The following is a 26,394-nucleotide window of genomic DNA, read 5'->3' on the forward strand; positions in this document are numbered from 1 at the left end:
CATTGTAGAAGGACCAGTAAAGTAATGTGATTTGAGTTCTGTCCGTGAGCCTTGGGTAGAATTCCAGTGGCCCTGACTGAAGACCAGCAGTTGTACTGTGGCTGTTGGTTTCAAGCAGAGGCCTAAAGGACTGTCTTCCTGTGGTCTTTTGGCTGTTCTGGGACCTCAGCAGGGAATGGCTATTTCATTTGGAAGAAACAACCTACAGCTCACCATCCCATTGGAAGAGGCTCAGGAATAGGCTCTTCCAAGGGACTAGGATAGCTAATATGGGAAGAGCATCTGTCCAGAATTAATTAATTTCTGTTGTATTGTTCTTATTGCTAGTATAAGTGGCCACTGATAAGTTAGATTCATACTTCAGACCACAGTGAATGAATTTCTAACTGAAGTGCCTTTATTTCTTTTAACAGGGCCAGATGCAGATGGCTGGAGATGGGTGCAGATCCCAGGGATCTCGAAATTCTGAGAAAGCCTCTGCGCCGTTGTCTCAGAGTGGATTGGCTACTGCAAATGGGAAGCTAGAACCCACTTCTATTAGTTGATAGTTTGTTTGAGGAACCATTTTACTTTGGTGGATTTAAATTTCTCTTTCTTCAAAGAAGTATTTCTGATCATCTCTCACAAAACATAGGCAACCCAGACTACCTTGTTTTTCTTCTGGATTGAGTATTATAGTCAAACGTAAAGCCAAATTTTGAGGACATGGACCATGGGTTTCTTCCCACTCAGGGCAAGGAAGAGAAACAGAGATAATCCCTATCAAAGCTTTTGGGATTATTTGGGACCATACCTAAAAGGAAAGTGACATCTTTGTAATGGGATTTCCCAAGTCATGGATAGAAATCCACTTAAGTAACTAGGTGGGAGCCGTCTTTGTGAGTGGTGTCTTTGAGATACTGTTGGCCCTAATATCTGGTTATCTCTATCTAAAGACCTGCAGTTTAGCTTTTCTTCACCTCTACTTAATTGGGCAATCTTTAACCCCTTTCCCTGGTGAACTCTGGCTTTTATCCTCTGAGAAAACAGCCCAAGGACTGGGTCCTCCTTATCCATCTTGCTTTTAAACCTATGTAAATTTCTGTGGTTGCTATCTTATGTAAAATATAGTAAAAATTTATTGTATATAGTTTCTATTAAGTGTTAAAGAAAATGTTATGAAAATATCAGACAGTCACCTGAATTGAATGCATGTTTTGTTTGAGAGTATAGTCTCTTTTTCACGGTTTTAGGGACCTGTCTCTGATGGGAAAGGGAAGTCGGGACAGATGATACTTCCATCCCAAAAAGTAAATGAATTTTCAGTAGCTCATTTTGGTTTTGCTTTGAAGGAAGAAGTAAACGAAAAGGGGCAGGACTTATTAAAGCCCATCAGTTCCAAATATCTTTCTTTTTTTACCCTCCACTCTGTGTCTTCTACACCGACTCCCATTTCTCACGATTAATGCCAATGCCATCTCTGCCAGGCGTGGTGGCTTACGCCTGTAATCCCAGTACTTTGGGAGGCTGAGGTAGGCGGATCACTTGAGCTCAGGACTTCTAGACCAGTCTGGGCAACATGGTGAGACCCTGTTTTTTTAAATTTTAAATAATTATTTTTTAAAAAATAATGCTAATACCATCTCAAAATTCTCTAGTGGTAGGAATATACTTAAAACAGAGAAATTGGGCCTGATGCTGGATCACTAAGATAGACATAGATAGGTATTGTCAAGATCGTTTTGACACTGAATCTTAGAGCAGGGTTAAAATAGAAGTTCAGTTAGGGTTGAGGTACCTACGCTAGAAATTGTCTGTTTCTATACTGCATTATGACAAGGAGGGCAAAAGATTACTTTCTATAAGAACTGAAATGGGCACAGAATGGCTTACAGTTACACCATCATCTTAACTCTAAGCATTTACATTCAGAGAATGGTCGAAAGTAACTCATAAAAGGCCCATCAGATGAACCACTGGGGAGATTGCCTTTACTAGGTCTTCCAGTGATACTGTTTTTAAGTTTGTAGTTCCCACTGCTTTTTTGATTCCCTAGTCTAGTACTTTTTTTTTTTTTGAGACGGAGTCTGGCTCTGTCGCCTAGGCTGGAGTGCAGTGGCTCAATCTCGGCTCACTGCAGCCTGCATCTCCTAGGTTCAAATGATTCTCCTGCCTCAGCCTCCCGAGTAGCTGGAATTACAGGCATGCACCACCATGCCTGGGTAAATTTTGTATTTTTAGTAGAGATGGGGTTTTGCCATGTTGGCCAGGCTGGTCTCGAACTCCTGACCTCAGGTGATCTGCCCGCCTCAGCCTCCCAAAATGCTAAGATTATAGGTGTGAGCCACCATGCCTAGCCTAGTCTAGTGCATTTTATACTTTATCCACAAAGACAAACATTACTTTTTATTTATGTGTTTGTTTATATTTGCGATGTGATCTTACTATGTCACCCTGGCTGGAGAGCAGTGTCATGATTATAGTTCACTGCAGTCTTGAACAGGGCTCAAGCCATTCCCCTGCTTCAGCCTCTTAAATATGGGACTTATGTACCATCATGCCTAGCTAAGACAAACGTTACTTCTTACACAGCTATGAGCTTGAACATGACTTCTCAGATATCCTCTTCCTGTTGTTTAAAAATATATAATTTACAGACCACTAGCAAATACATCACCCAGCATGATTGCTAAAAAGTAAATTAATAGGCCCGTCAGCACTTTCTGGGGAATGAGAGCCAGGGAATCTACTCTTAGTACCTCAGAAATTGTGATAGCCACGCATGCTTGCAGACTCAGCTGTGGTGAGTTTTGGGAAGGCTATGTTTGGCTACCATTCTCCAAGGTTCTGGCTCTTACTAGGTGCGGAGAAAACACGAAGAAGCGGTAGGAGGGGCCTCAGGCTGCACTGTATTACTGAAAAAGTTTTGGCCCTGGTAATGGAGTCTCTAAACAAAGGTCTGTTAGAAGAAATGGCCTAATACCCTTGTTGTGCTCGGTCACTGGCAGCAACCTGAGGGAAGTGTGATACCTTGGTAGATCCAAAGATTAGGATGCTGGAAGCTGTCAGTTAACTGCAGCTCATTCTCTTGAAATCAGGGCAGCATACCTCCATGGCTACAGCCTTTTGTCAGATCCACTTCTCCCATGCATGTTCGTGATTCCTGGGGACCTTTTAAAGGAGAAACGGGTACAAATTACAGCCCTCATAGCTACAGTTTTGTCTTGGGAACTGCAACTGGTAATCATCTCCCCTCTATTATACATTCTAAATTCCCTCAGTTATTAACGATGGTAGGTCTTGGTTTGCCTGGTGGTGTGAACCTAACTTCATTCCTGGCAAGTCTTGAGCCTTTGGTAAACATACCCTTCTCAGGCTAGGGTTGCTGCACGTGTTAATTCAGTTACAGTTGTGTGAGGGAGTACCAACTGTATAGGCAGAATAATCATCCCAAAGATGTCCACATCCTAATCCCTGGGATCTGTGAATATGCTATTGTAAAATGGCAAAAAGAACTTAGGCCGTGGTCAAGTTTAAGGGTTTTGAGATGGAGAATAGCCTGGATTATCCAGGTGGGCCCAATCATGAATCCTTAAAAGCAGAGAACCTTTCCCAGCTGTGATCAGAAGCAATAGCGTGAGAAGGTTTCTGTTGGTTCTGTATGTGTGCAAAGACTGGAGAGAGGTCTCTAGTTGTTAAGGATGACCCCTTTACCAAAACTGACAGCCAGCAAGGAACTGCCTTAGAAAACCTGCCTGCTTCACTCCATTATGCTTCATGTGTGACTCCTGGTTTAGGCCCTCATCCTTTCTCTTGAGAAAGGCAGTTGTCTCCTAGTTGGTCTCTCAGTCTTACCCTTTTTCAATCCATACTGCAGCCAGAATGATCTTAAAAACTTTATTCTGTCTCTCACTGCTTATGGCAACCCCTAGCCTTCAGTTACACTTCATTGTTGTCAGGAAAAAAATAAATAAACCAGCTGCTTTAGCATGGCATTTAAGACTTCATAATCTGATCATATTTATCTATGGGCAGTCATCCTGAAATGTTCTTTCTCTTACAGGCTATTCTCCAGCCAGTCTTGGATTTATTTGAAAAGGAAACATTGAAATGTAGCCAAGTACATGGGGTTTGAATTCAGAAGGACCTGGATTGGATCCTGGTTTTGCTACTTACTCTGAGAACTTTGTGACTTTGAGAGAATCACTACCTCTCTGAATCTCAGTTTTCTCGACTGTGTAATAGGGGTAACACTCACCTACAAGTATTGTGAGATACAGTGAAAAACAAAGAATTAGAAACTCAGAAACATGTAAACCCTCAGAAAATGGTAACTTATTATTTTAAAAGTATAAGTTCTCTCTTTTCAGCTCAGGCATCACTTCATCCAAGTTTTTCAATGATTAGTTAATGCTGACATTGAATGAATACAAGCAAAATAGCAAATCCAGCCATGTCTATAGGTTCATTCATTTGTAAGGGAAAAGTACAATTCTGTAGACAAGATAGTAACTCAGTCTTCATGTTTACAGTTAAATATTTAATCTGCTGACTTACTATTACAAGTAGCAGTGCCTATGCAGCTTGTGTTATTTTGCCTTGCTCCCCTTTCAGCAAAGTTGTAAGATTCATCCTCTTTGTCTACATAAAAATGTTTTCATTTATTTTCATTACTATATATAGAAACTTACTACTTTTTTTTTCTTTTTTGTTGTTTTTTTTGAGACAGAGTCTCGCTGTGTTGCCAAGCTGGAGTGCAATGGTGCGATCTCGGCTCACTGCAACCTACACCTCCTGGGTTGAAGTGATTCCCCTGTCTCAGCCTCCTGAGTAACTGGGACTTACTACACTATTATTCTACTATGTGTAGAATTTTACTACATGACTACATCACTACTTATTCACTGTAATGTTGAGAGACAATTGTTTCCAGTTTTGGATATTTCAAGAATTAGTCATTAATATTTTTGTATGTTAAGGGCCGGGCATGGTGGCTTACACCTATAATCCCAGTGCTTTGAGAAGCTGAGGTGGGAAGATTGCTTGAGTCCAGGAGTTACAGATCAGCTCAGGCAACATAGTGAGACCCTGTCTCTATAAAAATAAAAAAGCTGGGCATGGTGGTGTGTGCCTGTATTCCCAGCTACTTAGGAGGCTGAGATGAGAGAATCTCTTGAGCCCAGGAGTTTAAGGTTACAATGAGCTGTGATCTTACACTCCAGCTTGGGTGATACCAACACCCTGTCGCTTTAAAAAAAACAAAAAACCGAACATGTATATAGCTGTTGCACATGTGCCTACATATCTCTGTGGGATGCCCAGCAGTGTAATTTGGGTCATAGGGTAGATGTATTTATAGCTTTGCTAGATAATGTAAAGCTAGTTCTCCATAGGGGTTTAACCAATTTATTTTATTTTTTGAGGTGGGGAATCTTGCTTATGTTGCCCAGGCTGGCCTGGAACTCCTGGGCGCAAGTGATCCTTCTGCCTCAACCTCCCAAGAAGCTGGGAATACAGGTGTGTGCCATGATGCCCAGCTGGACTTTGTTTTTGTGTATAAGGGAGGTAGAGATCCAATTCTTTTTCTCCCATATGATTATCTGTCACGTGGTTTTTCTCTGCTCCCATGCAGTGCCAATTTTGTCAAATGGTCTGATTTTGGGCTCTCTGTTGGGTTCCATTGGTCTGTTTTTTGTATCTCTGTTAACATTACACTATTAGAATTACTTTTGTTTTATAATAAGTAATGATTTCTGTCTGGTATAGCAAATTATCCCACTTGGTTCCTTTAAAGGAATGTTGTGCTGGTTTTTACACTGTTGTTTGCTGGGGCTAGAACTCTGCAAATCACATTTCTCCTTTGCCAGCTGGCTGGCCTGTAGGGACTACTAAAGGCGGGTTGTAGGGCTAGAAGAGACATTTTCCTTTTTCTTTTTTTTTTCCTTCAAGATGGGTCTCACTTTGTTGCTCAGGCTGGAGTGCAGTGGTGCCATCTCGGCTCACTACAACCTCTGCCTGCCAGGTTCAAGCTATTCTCCTGCCTCAGCCTCCTGAGTAGCTGGGATTACAGGTGCCTGCCATCACACCCAGCTGATTTTTGTATTTTTAGTAGAGAATGGGTTTCACCCTGTTGGCTAGGCTGGTCTTGAATTCCTGGCCTCAAATGATCCACCCACCTTGACCTCCCAAAGTTCTGGGATTACAGGCGTGAGCCACCGCACCTGGCCCAGGACACGTTCCTTCTCTGCTTTCTGTCTCTCAGCATTCTCTCAGTAACAACTCCTCATTCTGACATCACTTGGTTCCAGTTTGCAGTTTTTTTCTGCACTCCCAGAACCACCCTCATTGTGCCTCTTCAGACGTACAGTACCGGCCAGCCAGCATTCCTTCTCAAAGGTCAGAGTCCCAGATGTGTGGGGTCCCTCCTTCAAGCTCCTCTTCTGAGATCCTGAGGTACCTTTAGCAGCCAAGCAGCAACCGTTTCTCAAAATTTGAGTCTCAGGTCTGCAGGGCCCTTTCTTTCAAACTTTTCCTTTTGTTTCCCCTGCCCTAGGGTGATAGCTGCTTCCTTTAGTTACTAATCTGTGATACTGCAGTGTTCCTTTTGTAATTTTTCAGATCTCTAATACAGTATAGCAATTATTTTTTATTTTATTTTATTTTTTTGAGACAGAGTCTTGCTGTCGCCCAGGCTGGAGTGCAATGGCGCGATCTCGGCTCACTGCAGGCTCCGCCCCCCGGGGTTCATGCCATTCTTCTGCCTCAGCCTCCCGAGTAGCTGGGACTACAGGCGCCCGCCACCACGCCCGGCTAATTTTTTGTATTTTTAGTAGAGACGGGGTTTCACTGTGTTAGCCAGGATGGTCTCGATCTCCTGACCTCGTGATCCGCCCCCCTCGGCCTCCCAAAGTGCTGGGATTACAGGCGTGAGCCACTGCACCCGGCCGCAATTCTTTATATTAAATAAAGATTTTATATAGCTGTGTTTCAACACATTAGAGATTAAAGAAGAAAAATAATCTCAATAGATGCAGGGTTTTAAAAATAATATTTAATAAACGTGATTTTTTTTTTAACTTAGTAAAGCTAGGAGTAGAAAAGGTTTGTTAGCCTGATAGTATCTACAAAAAATACTCCAGCAAGTTTTTTGAAGTTTCTCTTTGAAATAGGGATTAAGAGAAGTTTGCCCACTATTACATTTCTATTTAGTATTGTTCTGGAAGTCCAAGCCAGAATCTTCTGCCTCCCTCTGAGATTCTGATTAAATCTGTGCTAAATATCTTCTCACTCTATACCTCTTACATGGAAATTTTTCATCTTTTTCTTGCCTTCTTGGATAGTTTCTTCTGACATCAATTCATGGCCACCCATTTTCTTCCTGTATGTATTATTTTGAAGCACTTCTCAGATGTATCATTTAATCTGTAAATATTTTGTTATGTATCTCTAAAAGATACACAAATATCATACTTTAAAAAATTAGCAATAATTCTTTAATATCAAGTATTGAGTCAGTTTTCCAATTTCTAGTTGTCATATTTTTGTGTGTATGTATGTATGTATGTAGGTTGATCATTTATAATTCAAATGAAGTTCACACAATATGATGACTTGATGATAATGTCTTATAAGTTTCTTTTAATCTATAGGTTACTCTCTTTCTCCTAATTTTGTTTTGGAGAAAATAGGTGGTTGTTCCTGTGTAGTTTTCATAGTCTGGATTTAGCAGATTGCACCTCCATACTGTAGTTTAACATGTTATTCTGTTGGTATTTCCTGCAAGTTGGCAGTTGGGTCCAGAGGTGTGATGTCTTCTATCAGGAGGCATGTAATGTCTGGTTGTCTCTTTTTGTGCTGGTAGCAGCCTTTTGATGCTCATTGCTGAGATCTATTGATTCATTAGGTGTTGTAAAATGGTGATATTGTGAATTTATTTCTTTTTTATCTATTTGGAAAACTGAAGAAATTTCTCTTTATCCAGTATTTGGATACTCAGTGGTATAGTTTGCATAGGAAAAGCAGGATAAATACTTAGTCTGTTCAGGCTGCTGTAACAAAATGCTATAAACTAGGTGGTTTACAAACAGCAGAAGTTTATTTCTCACAGTTCTGAAGACTGGGAAATCCAAGATCAAGGCATTAGGAGATTCAGTGTCTGGCAAGGGGTCTACTTTCTTAAGGCAGCACCTTTTATTTATTTCTTTTTTTTGTGACGGAGTCTTGCAGTGGCACGATCTCCACTCACTGCAACCTCCTCCTCCCGGGTTCAAGTGATTCTCCTGCCTCAGCCTCCCAAGTAGCTGGGATTACAGGTGCCCGCCACCACGCCTGGCTAATTTTTAGTAGAGAGGGGGTTTCACTATGTTGACCAGGCTGGTCTTGAACTCCCGACCTCATGATCCACCCGCCTCGGCCTTCCAGAGTGCTGGGATTACAGGCATGAGCCACTGAGCCTAGCCAGCAGCATCTTCTTGCTCTGTCCTCATATGGTGGAAGAGGCTAGTTAGCTAGCTCTCTGGGGTCTCTATAAGGGAACTAATCCCATTCATGAAGGCAAAGCCCTCATGACTAATCACCTCCTCAAAGGCCCCACCGCTTAGTACTATCATCTTGTGGGTTAGGATTTCAACATGAGAATTTTGGATGCTCGCTTCGGCTGCACATATACTAAAATTGGAATGATGAAAAGATTAGCAAACAAATTAATTTTAAAAAAGATTAAGAAATTTGTGGGGTCACAAACATTCAAACCATAACAATACTTAACTCTTTTTCTTTATTTACTATTTTTCTTTTTTTTTTTTTTTTTTTTTTGAGACGGAGTCTCGCTTTGTCGCCTAGGCTGGAGTGCAGTGGTGCAATCTTGGCTCACTGCAAGATCCTCCTCCCAGGTTCACGCCATTCTCCTGCCTCAGCCTCCCAAGTATCTGGGACTACAGGCGCCCGCCACTACGCCCGGCTAATTTTTTTGTATTTTTAGTAGAGACGGGGTTTCACCGTGTTAGCCAGGATGGTCTCGATCTCCTGACCTCATGATCCGCCCACCTCAGCCTCCCAAAGTGCTGGGATTACAGGCGTGAGCCACCGCGCCCAGCCCTTTTATTTACTATTTTTCAAAATAATGAATTGGGTCATTAGCAACCTTCAAAAGTAATCAGAGTTTTAAAAATTATAATGAAAGGCCAGGTGCGGTGGCTCATGCCTGTAATCCCAGCACTTTGGGAGGCCGAGGCGGGTGGATCACCTGAGGTCGGGAGTTTGAGACCAGCCTGGCCAACGTGGTGAAACCCCATCTCTACTAAAAATACAAAAATCAGCTGGGTGTAGTGACAGACGCCTGTAATCCCAGCTACTTGGGAGGCTGAGGTAGGAGAATCGCTTGAACCCGGGAGGCGGAGGTTGCAGTGAGCTGAGATTGCGCCATTGCACTCCAGCCTGGGTGACAAGAGCGAAACTCTATCTCAAAAAAAAAAAAGAAAAAAAAACTTACTAGTACCTACATTGTCCTATTTGTGCCCAAGGAGATGTTCTTCAGTTCACGTCTGAGTCCTTTTGATGTGGCCTCAGTAGGCTTTGCAATTTATATGTCAGTATGTTCTAGGCTTGTTCATTTCCTACTCCAAAGCCAGAATCACCCATTTCTACAAGGAGTTCTGGTTTCCTTTTTTTTTTTTTTCTTTTTTTGAGACGGAGTCTCGCTCTTCCCCCAGGCTGGAGTGCAGTGGCATAATCTTGGCTCACTGCAAGCTCCGCCTCCCGGGTTCACACCATTCTCCTGCCTCAGCCTCCCGAGTGGCTGGGATTACAGGCGCCTGCCACCCCACCCGGCAAATTTTTTGTATTTTTAGTACAGACTGGGTTTCACCGTGTTAGCCAGGATGGTGTCAATCTCCTGACCTTGTGATCCACCCGCCTCAGCCTCCCAAAGTGTTGGGATTACAGGCATGAGCCACCGCGCCCAGCCAAGAGCTCTGGTTTCTTTTTAATAGGAAATGATGGTTTACAATCTCAGTGCTAGGGATGTCCATTGCAGATATAATCGTCATTGTTTCTATACTTTTTCAGTGAACAGAGATAGATATAATGCCTCATAATTTCATAATGACATTTCACATTCCGAACTAGGGACTTTAACATAACCTCTTCTGTCTTATATCTGTACATCATTTTTTTCATGCCGACCATCTCCATTCTCAAGAACAGTAGGATGATAGAATTAAAATATAAGCTCACTCCTCATTTGTTTTTTTTTTTTGAGATGGAGTCTCGCTCTGTCGCCCAGGCTGGAGTGCAGTGGCGCCATCTCGGCTCACTGCAAGCTCCGCCTCCCGGGTTCACGCCATTCTCCTGCCTCAGCCTCCCGAGTAGCTGGGACTACAGGCGCCCACCACCATGCCCGGCTAATTTTTTGTATTTTTAGTAGAGACGGGTTTTCACCGTGTTAGCCAGGATGGTCTCGATCTCCTGACCTCGTGATCCGCCCGCCTCGGCCTCCCAAAGTGCAGGGATTACAGGCTTGAGCCACCGTGCCCGGCCTTCCTCATTTGTTTTAAAGAATAACTTCTATCCCTTGCATTTCTTGTCTCTCCCTTACCTTGTAGGTAGCCATTTATATAAATTTTATGATTTATTCTCCTATTTACAAAAATATAAGCCTGTAGATTTTCATTATCTCAAACCCTGGACCTAGTAACAGTTTGTACTCCTTTGTTTTAGAATGCTCATCCCTTTACCTTTCACTTGTTGATAGGTCAGCTCTATGATATTCTTTTGATTTGTTGATGACAGGCATGGAGGGAATTCCCACATGCTAACTTGTGCAGCAAAATGTCTTAGGATGCCCAGGTGACAAGAAACAGGTAGGGAAGTGACTTTGGCAAGAGGCTCTGAATGAGGTATAAGGTTGCAGTATCAGGCTTCTTCCTTTATTACCCTTGAATGTCATGGTAATAGTAAAAGGGTGGAAATGATGTAATGGGAATGTTGTTTTATGCAACCAGTGTGTGTGTGTGTTAAAAAATGGATCCTTTGGGGCCAGGTGTGGTGGCTCACACCTGTAATCCCAGCACTTTGGAAGGCCAAGGCAAGCAGATCACTTGAGGTCAAGAGTTTGAGACCAGCCTGGCTAACATGGTGAAACCCTGTCTTTACTAATAATACAAAAATTAGCTGGACGTGGTGTGCACCTGTAATCCCAGCTACTTGGGAGGCTTAGGCATGAGAGTTGCTTGAACCTGGGAGGCAGAGGTTGCAGTGAGCCAAGATCATGCCACTGCACTCCAGCCTGGGTGACAGAGACTCGGTCTCAAAAAAAAAAAAAGAAAAAGGGTGGTGGTGGGGCACTCTGGACCATGTCCTATTTTTCATGGTGTCCAGCAGCTATTATACAGCAACATACTATCCTGAGATTTTGTGAGCCAGAATCGTCTGACTCTTAGCTGCATTACCCTAGGAAACCAAAAGGTTATGCTAGGGCTATCAAAAATACACAAACTGGCTGGGTATGGAGGCTCACACCTATAATCACAGCACTGTGGGAGGCCAGGGTGGGAGTATCACTTGAGGCCAGGAGTTCAAGACCAGCTTGGGCATCATAGAGAGACAGACTCCCATCTCTACAAAAAAAAAAAAAAAAAAAAAAAATTAGCCTGGTATGGTGCTGTGCACCTGTAGTGCTAGCTCCTCAAGAGGCTGAGGCGGGAGGATTGCCTGAGCCCAGAAATTTTGAGGTTGCAATGAGCCATGATCATGCCACTATACTCCAGCCTGGGCCACAGAGCGAGGCCCTACCTCTTAAAAAAAAACAACAAACAAAAAACACAAACCAAAACGAAATGTTAATATCAATAAATGTTTCAGTCAAATCTTGGCCTAGGGCTGTTTTATGTTTTGAAAGTAACTTTGCCTGTGTTTTGTACAAGTCTTAGTGTGGAGTAACTCATTTTGCACCCACGTGCTACCTAAAGCATATAGTCATGCACCACATAACATTTTGGTCACAGATGGACTACATATGTGATGGTGGTGCCATAAGGTTATAATATGGTATTTTTAGTGTACCTTTTCTATGTTTTGCTATGTTTACATACACAAATACTGTAGTTGCCTATAGTATTCAGTACAGTCACATGCTGTACAGATTTGTAACTTAGGAGCGATATGCTATACCATAGAGTGTAGGTGGGTGGTAGGCTATACCATCTCGGTTTGTGTAGGTGTACTCTATGATTGCACAATGATGAAATTGCCTAATGACATATGTCTTAAGAAGGTATCCCTGTTAAACATATATCCTATTCATGACTTTCTTTAGTCCCTCACCTGCTTCTCACTTGCCTTGTATTTGAGCATTTATTGACATATAGATGAACCTGATATGAATGAATATATTAAGCTAGTAGTGTTCTAAGTATACTAGGTATTATTCCCTACAGTGTGCCAGAACTGTGATGGCATTGGTCTTATCCTTGATAAATGATGAATTCCTGGTAGCTATGTATATGGCCAATGCTCACAAATATTTGTTGAGTTAAATTTTTAGCATTACTAGCTTGTTATCACTGTCTTTCAGCTGCAGAAAAAATGCTGGACACAAAGCTGAAGCATGGTGCAACAGTCAGTTTTACTATAGTCTGGGGAAAAGTCTGCCTTCAGACCAGGATCTGTCTGTCCCCTCTGGCCCAAGTCTGCATAGGCCACCATGGCTGCAGTGACAAGAGGGGACTAGGGAGACAGTACCCATCTTGTCAATATTGAGGGGACCTCCACCACACCTAGCTAATTTTTTTGTATTTTTAGTAGAGATGGGATTTCACCATGTTAGCCAGGATGGTCTCGATCTCCTGACCTCGTAATCTGCCTGCCTCGGCCTCCCAAAGTTCTGGGATTACAGGCATGAGCCACCGTGCCCAGCATCTCCTTCCTAATAAAGAAAGCTTATTGGTTTTCAATAAAATAATACAGTGGAAGATCAAAGCATTACTTGTGTATGGAATGGCAGTTTTTCTTGTCCAGAGAACTGCCGCTTCTACTAGTGGGCACTGTGCCCTGGGGTGGTCTCTACTGTGGGGCAAAATGATTGCTTGCTTTTCTTTTAGTGTAGCCCCCTTCCCTCTGCTGCTTGCTCTTTTGGATGCAGCATTAAAAAAAGGTAGGTCAAGTTTTTAGGACATGCGTTTGAATTCAGCGCGCTGCGGCAAACTGCTTCAAAGTCCGATTTACATCCAGATTTGGGGATGATCAAAAAAGTCCACTGTTACCTCTGCTACTGTTTTTCATTTTGTTTTTTTAAATGGGCAGAAAAGTTCATGTCTTGCTGGCTACAATCATAGACGTGTGTATGTTTCTTTCTCTTCTAATACCACAGACATCTTTGAGATGAGCAAAAGATAACAAAAGCAGCCATAGGTAGCCAGCCGAATCATTGCCATTTATTGAAAATACCATGCCTTCCTTACGTCAGTACAGTGCCAACGTTGTCCTGTCAGGTGATCATATTTGTGAAAGTCACCATTCTGTTCCACTGATCTGTTCACCTGTCTTTTCACCAATACTATGCTATCTTAATTACCATGGCATCGTAATAGATCTTGATATCTGGAAGTGTGAGATGTCTGGTTTTTTCTTCACAAAAGCTGCCTCAGCTACTCTTCAGTTGATTTTTTTTTTTTTTTTTTTTTTTTTTGAGATAGAGTCTTGCTCTGTCTCCCAGGCTGGAGTGCAGTAGTGTGATCTCGGTTCACTGTAACCTCCTCCTCCCAGGTTCAAGCCATTCTCCTGCCTCAGCCTCCTGAGTAGCTGGGATTACAGGCGTGTGCCACCACGCCCGGCTAATTTTTGTATTTTTAGTAGAGACGGGGTTTCACTATGTTGGTCAGGCTGGTCTCGAACTCCTCACCTCATGATTCGCCTGCCTCGGCCTCCCAAAGTGCTGAGATTACAGGCGTGAGCCATCGTGCCTGGCCTTTTTTTTTTTTTTTTTGACCGAGTCTCACTCCATCACCCAGGCTGGAGTGCAGTGGAGCAATCTCAACTCACTGCAGTCTCTGCCTCCTGGGTTTAAGTGCTTCAGCCTCCCAAGTAGCTGGGATTGCAGGCATGCACCACTACGCTTGGCTAATTTTTGTATTTTTAGTAGACATGGGGTTTCACCATGTTGTCCAGGCTGGTCTTGAACTCCTGGCCTCAAGTAATTTGCCTGCTTCAGCCTCCCAAAGTGCTGGAATTACAGGCGTGAGCCACCGTGCTGGCCCTAGTTGATTTTTAAGAGACTAAAAAGAACAATGTTGTGCTTCTAGGATTGAATGAAAACACTCCACATCCAAAGCTCTGTTAAAAGAAGTGTCCCAAACAAAAGAATTAACTTCTCTTTCTTTTTTTTTTTTGAGACGAAGTTTCACTCTTATCACCCAGGCTAGAGTGCAACGGTGTGATCTCAGCTCACTGCAACCTCTGTCTCCTGGGTCCAAGCAATTCTCCTGCCTCAGCCTCCCGAGTAGCTGGGATTGTAGGCGCCCGCCACTATGTCCAGCTAATTTTTTGTATTTTTAGTAGAGACGGTGTTTCACCATGTTGGCCAGGCTGGTCTCAAACTCCTGATCTCAGGTGATCCACCCGCCTCGGCCGCCCAAAGTCCTGGGATTACAGGCATGAGCCACTGTGCCTGGCCCTAACTTATTTCTTAAGTGCAAAGTAAACATCTACAAAAAAATATGTATGCACTCTCAACTTTGATGATTTTATGTAGGGAGCAGAAAGGAGTTGCATTAGATTTTGATTAAGGATCTGTTTATATTAGTTACTGGTTGGATTATTCTGGGTGGGAATTTTAGATTCCCTCCCTGGGTTTGTAATGGGACAAAGGATAGGACCGTATCTAAATCCCCTTTCTAGGCAACTAACCATAAAGTAAGGGATCAGTAAACATATTTTAACCAAATGTAATGCAAATCACCAAAGGAGGTACAGAATCTGCATCCACACAATGAAGAATCTTGCTAATTACGGGGGGTTAGGGTTTGTGGTGGGAGAGTAAAGAGGACTCTTTGGAGAAGTAGAGGAGTGAGGAGGAGTATTTGTCAGTGCCTTTGCTGTGTCATAAGCCACCCAAAAACTCAGTGGCTTACAACAGCACTTATTTTTCTTGCTCCTGGGTCTGGTGGATTGCTGATGGGTTGGGGTGGGGAGGAGACTCTATTTCATGAGCCAGGATTTGGGTTGGGATCAGGTCTGTTCCAAATGTCTCATTCTGGGATGTAGGTAGATGGATAGTGCAGCTCTCTTCTGGCAATCACAGGAGCACAAGAAGCCAAATGACACCAAGCAAGCCCATTTTTCATTTCAACTTAGTCATATGTGCTAACGTTTCATTGGCTAAAGCAGGTTGCATGGCCAAGTTCAACCTTGATGTAGTGGGGAAATAATACTCTGTCCTATGTGTGGTCTGGAAGATCACATGACGTAGGAGGTAAGGAATTGGGAATAATAATTCATTCTACCCAAGGAGGGGACAGAAATCTTTTTTTTTTTTTAAGACGTAGTCTCACTCTGTTGCCCAAGCTGGAGTGCAGTGGCGTGATCTTGGCTCACTGCAGCCTCTGCCTCCTGGGTTCAAGCAATTCTCCTGCCTCAGCCTCCTGAGTAGCTGGGATTACAGGCCCACAGCACCACGCCTGGCTAATTTTTGTGTTTTTAGTAGAGACGGGGTTTCGCCATGTTGGCCAGGCTGGTCTCAAACTCCTGATCTCTGGTGACCCGCCCACCTTGGCCTCCTAAAGTGCTGGGATTACAGGCGTGAACCACCGTGCCCAGTCCGGACAGGATTCCTGGATGGTTGTGAGAGCCCACCTTGCTGCTTCCTGGAATGTGGAGGTACAGAGAACTTCCTCTAGGAGATCTGGGAGATAATTAGCCCTAGTATAGAGCTGTGTAACACTAATGCTATAGTACAAGCCGGCCTCACTTTATTTCCTCTTCACTTTATTTTCCTGTTCTTCCACTCCTTCCTTCTCCTACTTGGGAACCCTCAGCCGGGACTTAACCATGGTGTGTTGCCAACAAAACAAGGAAAGTATTTGAGCCAGCAGTTGTAGCAGCAGCAGCGACAGCAACAGCAGCAGAAATGATGAAATCCATTCAGAGAAGGAGGCAGCTGCAGGAGCAGCAAGGCAGTGATAGTGCCAACTGGGGAATGATTTCTGTAACACAGAGGGTATGGCAAGGGTCAAATAAGATCTAGTGTCTGAAAGTGCTTTATAAACTGTTAAAAGAGGCCGGGCGCAGTGGCTCACGCTTGTAATCCCAGCACTTTGGGAGGCCGAGGCGGGCGGATCACGAGGTCAGGAGATCGAGACCACGGTGAAACCACGTCTCTACTAAAAATACAAAAAAATTAGCCGGGCGTGGTGGCGGGCGCCTGTAGTCCCAGCTACTCGGAGAGGCTGAGGCAGGAGAATGGCGTGAACCCGGGAGGCGGAGCCTGCAGTGAGCCGAGATCGCACCACTGCACTCCAGCCTGGGCGACAGAGCGAGACTCTGTCTCAAAAAAAAAAAAAAAAAAAAAAAAATAACCATAATAGCAAAATGCAGTGGCTCATGCCTATAACCCCAGCACTTTGGGAGGCTAAAGAGGGAGGATCACTTGAGCCAAAGAGTTCAAGACCAGCCTGGGAAACACAGTAAGACCCCATCTCTACAAAAAAATAAAAAAAAATCAGCCGGTCATGGTGGCACATGCCTGTAGTCCCAGCTACTCTGGAGCCTGTGGTGGGAACATCGCTTGAGCCCAGAAGGTTGAGGATGCAGTGAGCCATAATTGCACCACTGCACTCCAGCCTGAGTGACCAAAAATAAAATAGCCACAATGAAAGCCAGCGTTTATGGAATACTTTATAATTCATAAGGCAAATATTAACTGATTACCTGATTTAATAAATATTCAATTCTCAGAATGAACCCCAAGGTGAAATGTATGTTATAACTTGTTCTTGCAGCATTGGGGTGAGCTATCAAGAGTGTTGAGAGGTGAAGCCAGTTGGATTTCTGGGTCGGGTGGGGACTTGGATAACTTTTCTGTCTAACAAGAGGATTGTAAAATGCACCAATCAGCACTCTGTGGCTAGCTAGAGGTTTATAAAATGTGCCAGTCAGCGCTCTGTAAAAATGCACCAATCAGTGCTCTGTGTCTAGCTAAAGGATTGTAAATGCACCAATCAGCACTCTGTGAAATGGACCAATCAGCACTCTGTAAAATGGACCAATCAGCAGGATATGGGAGAGGCCAAATAAGGGAATAAAAGCTGGCCACCTCAGCCAGCAGCGGCGACCCACTCAGGTCCCCTTCCACGCTGTGGAAGCTTTGTTCTTTCGCTCTTCACAATAAATCTTGCTGCTGCTCACTCTTTGTGTCTGCACCACCTTTAAGAGCTGTAACACTCGCCGCAAAGGTCCACAGGTTCATTCTTGAAGTCAGCGAGACCACGAACCCACCAGAAGGAATAAACTCCAGACACATCTGAAGGAACAAACTCCAGACACACCATCTTTAAGAGCTGTAACACTCACCACAAAGGTCTGCAGCTTCATTCTTGAAGTCAGCGAGACCGAGAACCCACTGGAAGGAACCAACTCTGGACACAGCGTGACCTCTAAGGGCTAAATCAACAGTCTTTCTACCCTGCCCTGGGTTAGGACCCTGGGGTCCTGCTTCGATCTCTTAGCAGGGAGGAGGCAAGAGGAAACTGACATATAACTCTGTAGTTATTCTGTCCTGTTTAGTTTGATAGTTTAACATCACAGATTAACATAAAACCAGGTTAGATCCCTGCAAGATAATGGAGACAGACAGTAAAATGCAGCTGAATGACAAATGTAAATAGGAAATCCCACTGCAGTAATTTAGCACCGAGTTTCTTCCATAGGAAGCAGAGAGCAGATCTGGGCCAGGAGGAGGACAGCACAGGCTCTGGGCTGGGGCTGAGATTTTCTAGGAACAGACTGGCATGGCCCTTCCCGGAAAAAACTGGACAAGTGTGTGACATTGGCAGAAGAGAGGCAGAGTGGAGAGTCTTAGGTGTAGAAAAGGTGACTCAGTCTCAAACAATGTCTCAATAAAGCTTATAATACCTCAATATGAGCAGTAAAACTTCCTGGTCAGCCCTTCAGTATAAACTAGTTTCAAAATATACTTGTAGATAACTACATGAACTAGTATTCTCAATAAGGCTGTTAGCTAAATCCAGTAAGATGTTGGACGATATGTAATAAAAATAAAGTTTGGCTTTGGAATAACTGATCATCCTAAGCCATCCTTTATGAAGATAATTGGAAAACCAAGCCAACTGACTTTCAAGACTAATCTTAGATCATGATAAAAAACATATGTCAACAATACATACACATTATAATAGCTCTGCTATTAAAAATTTATTTCTAGTTTTTTTATGCACTTTTTATATAGCTATAATTATTATCATATGTACAATTTGAATCCTGATGTTTCACCTAACATTTTATTATAAGCATGTTATTGGGCCGGGCGCGGTGGCTCACGCCTGTAATCCCAGCACTTTGGGAGGCCGAGGCGGGCGGATCACGAGGTCAGGAGATCGAGACCATCCTGGCTAACACGGTGAAACCCCGTCTCTACTAAAAATACAAAAAATTAGCCGGGCGAGGTGGCGGGCGCCTGTAGTCCCAAGCTACTCGGAGAGGCTGAGGCAGGAGAATGGCGTGAACCCCGGGGGGCGGAGCCTGCAGTGAGCCGAGATCGCGCCACTGCACTCCAGCCCAGCCTGGGTGAAAGAGCGAGACTCCGTCTCAAAAAAAAAAAAAAAAAAAAAAAAAAAAAAAAAAAAAGCATGTTATATATCCCACATTTAAAATAATAATATAATATTCATTATGTAGCTGTAGCATAATTTGCCTAACCATTTTTTTCAGGGAATCTTTGGGTTGGGAGGGACTGTAAGCTATATATAGGCCAGCATTTCACTAAGAGGGGAGGTTATTTATTCTCTTTGTATGTATTTCAACTGAAAAGAAGGCAGTGTCTTTTTAGGGTATCTCAGTGTTTCAACAAATCGAAAATTTTAAAACATTTATTTAACATTAATATTTTTGAGCAATGAATCATTATTGCATACATTTATGGGATACACTGTGATATATGTATAAATGTGGCAGGATTAAATCAAGCTAATTAACATATCCATCATCTCACTTACCTATCTTTTTTTTATGGTGAAGCATTTGAAATTTATGCCCTATTTTGAAATAAATAAGACATTATTATTGACCATATTCACCCCACTGTTGCAACAGATCCCAGGACCTATTCTTCCTACCTGAAACTTTGTACCCTTTGATCAACAACTCCCCATTCCCTTCATCTCCACCCCTCTCCGCAAACTCTGGTAACCATCTTTCTAGTTTCTACGTCTATGAGATCAACTTTATTAGATTTTACATATAAGTGAGATCATGATGTATTTGTCTTTTTGTGCCTGGCTTGTTTCACTTAACATAATGTCCTATAGATTTATCCACACTGTTGCAAATGATAGGATGTCCCCCCTTTTAAGGCTGAATAGTATTCCATTGTGTATATATGTTACATTTTCTTTATCCATTCACCTGTTGATGGACACTTAGGTTGTTTTCATATCTTGACTATTGTGAATAATGTTGCAATGAACAGGAGGGCACAGCTATTCCTTTGACATATTTGTTTCAGTTCCTTTGGATAGATATCCAGAACTGGGATTAATGAGTTGTATGGTAATTCTATTTTAGTTTTTTGAGGAACCTCCATATCATTTTTCATAATGGCTGTACTAATTTGCATTCCCACCATCAATATATAAGAGTTCCCTTTTCTCCACATCCTCTCCAACACTTGTTATCTTTCATCTTTTTGATAAAAGTCATTCTAACAAGTATGAAGTGATATCTCATTGTGGTTTTAATTTGCGTTTCCCTAATAATTAGTAAGGCTGAACAGTTTTTCATGTATTTATTGGTCATTTATATGACTTTTGAGAAATGTCTGTTCAGGTCCTTAGCCCATTTTTTAATTGGGTTAACTTATAAATAAACGTTTTGGAGCTCCACACATATTAGGCATTATTGGATGATCAAGACACAGGATCTGCCTGCAGATTAACTATGGTACAGTAGGGAATATGTGACAACTGCTACAAAAGAGCTGCATAGTTTATTGAGAAAGGATTAAGGGAAGTTAATGGAGAGAGTGGAATATGCACTAGAATGTAAAACAGTAGAGATTTTAGAAAGTTAAAAATGAGGGGGCTGGGCGCGGTGGCTCACGCCTGTAATCCTAGCACTTTGGGAGGCCAAGGCGGGCGGATCAGAAGGTCAGGAGATCAAGATCATCCTGGCCAACGTGGTGAAACCCTGCCTCTACTAAAAATACAAAAATTAGCTGGGCGTGGTGGTGGGCGCCTGTAATCCCAGCTACTCAGGAGGCTGAAGCAGAAGAATTGCTTGAACCCAGGAGGCAGAGGTTGTAGTGAGCCAAGATTGTGCCACTGCACTCCAGCCTGGGCGACAGAGTGAGACTCCATCTCAAAAAAAAAAAAAAAAAAAAAAAAAAGTTAAAAATGAGGGTAAGGTCTTCAGCTTCCACCCATGAAGGAGTGACTGGTACCAGTCTAGTCCTCCTGATGTAAACAACTACAAAATGGACAACATATAAAACATCTGTTTTCAGCTATTGGAAAACATATAGCACAGAACCTTAATCCCTTAGAGAAGGGAAGTCCTACCATCACATTAGTTTTTCTGTCTTGACACACTTTCCAGACCTGGAATCCAGGAGGGCCTAAGCTGAGGAGACAGAGATCAGAGTTTGGAGAGGCAGAGATTGTTTAAATTTGTAGGGCAGAAGAGTAGGGAGGTATAGTGAGAAAGAATTTCAGGAGTCTCATGAGACTTTGGCTGAATATTACTAGGAGCTGTAAGTTAAGCAACCACTAGAACTCATACAGAATGGGAGATGTTAGATCTTCAACCGTTCAGGCTGGAGAAATCTCATTGAAAACTGGGGGTATGCAGCAGATACCTCAGAAAGGCCACACCCTAGGTATAGGTATAAATCAGTCCAAGAATAAAAGCTAATCAAGACTTATTCGAACAAAACTTAAAAACAAAGCTCGAAAAGATTAAACTGAACCTTAAGTACCTTAACTGTCTACTAGAACAAGGCCAATGGATCACGAGGTCAGGAGTTTGAGACCAGCCTGACCAATAAGGTGAAACCCCCTCTCTAGTAAAAATACAAAAATTAGCCCGGCATGGTGGCACGTGCCTGCAATCCCAGCTAGTCAGGAGGCTGAGGCAGGAGACTCGCTTGAACCTGGGAGGCGGAAGTTGCAGTGAGCCGAGATCACACCACTGCACTCCAGCCTGAGTGACAGAGGATCCATCTCAAAAACAAACAAACAAAAAAAAATCCAGACTCCCCACAACAGGATATCCATAATGTCCAGAATCTAATAGAACAATTAGTAGAAATACAAAGAAGCATATAAATGTGACTACTAACCAGAGAAAAATGATAAAAGACATCAGCAAGATGGCAGAATAAAAAATCCCAGACCCTCTTTCCTCCATGAGAACATGAACTTAGCAATATATAAACCTGTTTGAAAAATCCAGAAACCAGTTAATAGGTTCTTGCCCCTCAGTTGAGTGTGAAGGCAACCCCATCAAAACTTAGCAGGAAAATTTATGACATTCACTCACCCTTCCCTCTGGCACGGCATGACATAATCTGAAGGAAACCTCCAACTCTCAACTTCTTCCTGGGAAGGGAAAGGAGTGAAACGTGCATCCAACATTCTGACTTATGAAGATGCTGTTGAGGGAGCTGCCCAAATTTAAGCACTGACAGGAACAGTGCTCAGGTTGGGGCTGGTTAAGAACAAAGGTGATCAACGTGGTTTGTTCCAGCACCAGAGTCTGCAGTACCACAGATAAACACTAGGTGGAACTCCAGTACCGCAGCTTTCTACAGCACCTGAGAAGCGGCAGCATTGCAGACAGACACAAGAGCTCCTGAGTAGAAACTGGCAAACATCTTCATTTAGGTTGACTATGGTGAAGCAAATTTTCATATCCATCATCTCATGCAGTTACTCATGGTTTTTGTTTTTGTGGCAAGAGCAGCTAAAATATACTCATTTAGCTTGAATCCCATAGAGTACAATTTTATTACCTATAATCCTCATGTTGTATGTACATTTGATCTCTAGATTTGTTCATCCTACATATCTGCCACTTTGCATTCTCTGACATACATCTCCTCATTTCCTCCTCACTCCCGCTCCTGGTAACCAGTGTTTTGTTCTGTAAGAAATGAACTTTAAATATAAATATAAACATGAGAATATGTCATGAAAATGATTATTGTAAGAAAGATGTACTTGTCAAGAAGGTGATTAAAGTAAAACAACAACAACAACAACAACAACAGAAAGCTGTAGTGGTTGTATTAATGTAAGACAAAATAGATTTCCAAACAAGAAATTTTCTAGGAATAAATAAGAATTTATATAATGATAACGAGTTAAATTCATCAAGAAGGCAGAACAATCTGAAATGTGTGTGGACTCAATAACAGAGCTTCAAAATGAAGTGAATGAGGGAAAAACTGATAGAGCTGAAATGACTGCAGTTGGATATTTCAACATTCTTCTCTCAACCATTTATTCAACGAGTAGTCAGAAAATCAGTATGTATGTAGAAAACTTACAAAACACTATCAACCAACTTGATGTGATTGACATTTATAGTACACTTCATGAATAACAGCAAGAAAGACTTTCTCACCAAAATAGACCATATACTGGGCTATAAAACAAAACTCAATAAATTTCAAAGAATTAAGATAAAGCTGAATATTTTCTATTACCACAAGGGGAGTAAATTAGAAATAAACAACAATAAAATATCTAGAATTTAAGCAACATACTTTTATTTTATTATTATGATTTTTTATTTTTTTCAGATGGAGGCTTGCTCTGCTACCAGGCTGGAGTGCAGTGATGCGATCTCGGCTCACTGCAACCTCTGCCTCCCAGGTTCAAGCGATTCTCTTGCCTCAGCCTTCCGAGTAGCTGGGACTACAGACACACACCACCACACCCGGGTAATTTTTTGTATTTTTGTAGAGACAGGGTTTCACCACGTTGGCCAGGCTGGTCTCAAATTCCTGACCTCGTGAACCCGCCTCGGCCTCCCAAAGTGCTGGGATTATAGATGTGAGCCACCGCGCCCGGCCTATTATTATGATTTTTTAAGAGACAGAGTCTCACTCCGTTGCGCAGGCTGGAGTGCAGTGGTGTGATCATAGCTTACTGTAACCTCAAACTCCTGGACTCAAATAATCCTCCTGTCGCAGCCTCCTGAGTGGCTGGGACTAGAGGCATGTGCCACTATATCTGCTTCATTAATTATTTTTTTTTGGAGAGACAAGGTCTTGCTATATTGCCCAGGCTGGTCTCAAACCCCTGGCCCCAAACAATTCTCCTGCCTTGGCCTCCCAAAGTGCTGGGATTACAGGCATGAGCCATTGTGCCTCGCATGCAACGTGTGTTTGAATAACCCATGGGTAAAGGAAGAAACCACAAGGGAAATTAGAAAATATTTTGAACTAAATGATAATAATTACAGATGAAAAATTGTGAAATGCTGCTAAATCAGTGCTTAGGAGAAACTTTATGTCTTTAAATGCTTATGTTAGAAAGATACATATTTAAAACCAATAATTTAAGCTTCCACTTTAACAAGGTAGATCAAGAAGAGCAAGATGAACTCAGAGTAAATAGAACAAAGAAAATAATAAAGAATGGAAATCAATGAATATAAAGGAGAAAAACCAATAAAACAAAAATTAGTTTTTAAAAATTTGAAACAGGGTATTGTTCTGTCATTCAGGCTGGAGTGCAGTGATGTGATCATGGCTCACTGCAGCCTAAACCTCTTGGGCTCAGGTGATCCTCCCATCTCAGCCTCCCAAGTAGCTGGAACTACAGGTTTACACCACCATGCCTGGCTAATGTTTTTGATTTTTTGTAGAGTCAGGGTTTCACCATGTTGCCCAGGCTGGTCTTGGACTCCTAGGCTCAAGTGGTCTGGCCTTCCAAATTGCTGGGATTACAGGCAAAAAATTAGCTCTTTGAAAACAATCAATACAATTGATAAATTATCAGCTAAATTGACTTAAACCCAGACAAACACAAATTATCAATATCAATAAACAAAAGAAGAGGCATCACTACAAACCCTATAGATATTTAAAGAATTAAAAGGCAATATTATGAACAACCTTATGCCAATACGTTTGACAATTTAAATAAAATTTTTAAATTACTTGAAAGATGCTAATGACCAGAATGACATAAGAATTAATACAAATCTGAATAACTTTATATCTATAAAAGAAATTAAACTCATAATTGCTGTAGTTTGGTAGACTCAGCCATTCCAGTCTGCTGGTTTTGGAGAATATAAAGTCTGGATGAGGAAAGGTCCCTCACAAAACAACACAGCCACTTTGCCAGACTGTGGTCAGACTGCCCCTTTAAGCGGGACCCCAGTTCATTCTTCCTCACTGGGTGGAACCCTCTCTGCGGGAGCTTCAGCCACTCCAGCTAGGGTTCTACAGAAAAAGCTCTGATCTCTCCCTGGGATAGAGCCCCTGGGGGGAGGTGCAGCTGCTGTCTTTGTGGTTTGGTTGATTCAGTCTGTTCCAGCCTATTGGCTTTGGAGAATACAAACAGTCTGGACAAGGAAGGGTTCCTCCCAGTTCAGCACACCCGCTCTACCAAAAAGCAGTCAGATTGCTTATTTTTTTTTTTTTTTTTTGAGACGGAGTCTTGCTCTGTCCCCCAGGCTGGAGTGCAGTGGCATGATCTCGGCTCACTGCAAGCTCCGCCTCCCAGGTTCATGCCATTCTCCTGCCTCAGCCTCCCGAGTAGCTGGGACTATAGGCGCCCGCCACCACGCCCGGCTAATTTTTTTTTTTGTATTTTTTTAGTGGAGATGGGGTTTCACCGTGTTAGCCAGGATGGTCTCAATCTCCTGACCTCGTGATCCACCTGCCTCAGCCTCCCAGGGTGCTAGGATTACAGGCATGAGCCACCATGCCCAGCACAGATTGCTTATTTAAGTGGGACCCTGATCCCATTCCTCCTGACTGGGTAAGACCTCCCAACAGGGGTCTCCAGACACCTCCTACCAGTGCGTTTGGGCCAGCAACAGGTCAGTACCCACCTGGGACAGAGTTTCCAGAGGAAGGAGCTGGCAGCCATCTTTGCTGTTTCGCAGCCTTCACTGGTGATACCTCCAAGTACTGGAAAAAACAAGGCAACTAGGGTCTGGAGTGGACCCCCAGCAAACCACAGAAGCCCTACAGTAGAGTAGCTTGACTGTTAAGAGAAAAACAAACAAACAAACAGAAAACAACAGCAACAACGTCAACAAAAAAGACCCCACAAGAAGTCTCTTCAAAGGTTAGCAACCTCAAAGATCGAAGGTTGAGAAGCCCACAAAGATGAGGAAGAATCAATGCAAAGAAGCTGAAAACTCAAAAAGCCAGAGGGCCTCTTCTCCTCCAAGTGACCACAACACTTCTTCAGCAAGGACACAAAACTGGGCTCAGGCTGAGATGGCTGAATTGACAGAAGTAGGCATCAGATGATGGGTAATAATGAACCTCACTGAACTAAAAGAGCATATTCTAACCCAATGCAAAGAAGCTAAGAGTCATGATAAAACAATATAGGAGGCTTGGTGCAGTGGATCACACCTGTAATCCCAGGACTTTGGAGGCTGAGGCAGGCAGATCACGAGGTCAGGAGTTTGAGACCAGACTGGCCAACATGATGAAAACTGTCTGTACCAAAAATACAAAAAAATTAGCTGGGCAGGCCGGGTGCAGTGGCTCAAGCCTGTAATCCCAGCACTTTGGGAGGCCGAGGTGGGCGGATCACGTGGTCAGGAGATGGAGACCATCCTGGCTAACATGGTGAAACCCCGTCTCTACTAAAAATACAAAAAAATTAGCCGGGCATGGTGGCAGGCACCTGTAGTCCCAGCTACTCGGGAGGCTGAGGCAGGAGAATGGTGTGAACCCGGGAGGCAGAGCTTGCAGTGAGCCGAGATCGCACCACTGCACTCCAGCCTGGGTGACAGAGCAAGACTCCGTCTCAAAAAAAAAAAAAAAAAAAAAAAAAAAAAATTAGTTGGGCACGGTGGCGCTTGCCTGTAATCCCAGCTAATTGGGAGGCTGAGGCAGGAGAACCACTGAACCTGGGAGGCAGAGGTTGCAGTGTGCTGAGATCAGGCCACTGCACTCCAGCCTGGGTGACAGAGCAAGTCTCTGCCTCGACAAAA

The 26,394-nt window shown here is 42.9% G+C and overlaps 2 protein-coding genes and 1 non-coding gene across 12 annotated transcripts in view; all 3 read left to right on the forward strand.

The window, feature by feature from the left end:
• Positions 1 to 1,192, forward strand: part of KANSL2 (KAT8 regulatory NSL complex subunit 2) — a 31,046-nt gene extending 29,854 nt beyond the window's left edge. For all 10 annotated transcript variants that reach the window (XM_055295057.2, XM_055295059.2, XM_063610579.1 and 7 more), the window contains one exon: positions 414 to 1,192. In XM_055295057.2, coding sequence (XP_055151032.1) covers positions 414 to 545 — 132 coding nt within the window. In that variant the 3' untranslated portion in view covers positions 546 to 1,192. The remainder of the gene's footprint in view (positions 1 to 413) is intronic.
• Positions 67 to 203, forward strand: LOC129492424 (small nucleolar RNA SNORA2/SNORA34 family). Its single transcript, XR_008660873.1, has one exon. It is a non-coding gene; the product is annotated as a small nucleolar RNA SNORA2/SNORA34 family (small nucleolar RNA).
• Positions 1,193 to 3,979: 2,787 nt separating the features above from the next.
• LALBA (lactalbumin alpha) overlaps positions 3,980 to 26,394 on the forward strand; it is a 38,842-nt gene continuing 16,427 nt past the window's right edge. The window contains exon 1 of the mRNA XM_063610654.1: positions 3,980 to 6,432. The gene's annotated coding sequence lies outside the window, so the exon portion shown is untranslated. The remainder of the gene's footprint in view (positions 6,433 to 26,394) is intronic.

The sequence above is a fragment of the Symphalangus syndactylus genome, chromosome 10 (genome assembly GCF_028878055.3).
Source record: "Symphalangus syndactylus isolate Jambi chromosome 10, NHGRI_mSymSyn1-v2.1_pri, whole genome shotgun sequence".
NCBI classification, from domain to species: Eukaryota; Metazoa; Chordata; class Mammalia; order Primates; family Hylobatidae; genus Symphalangus; species Symphalangus syndactylus.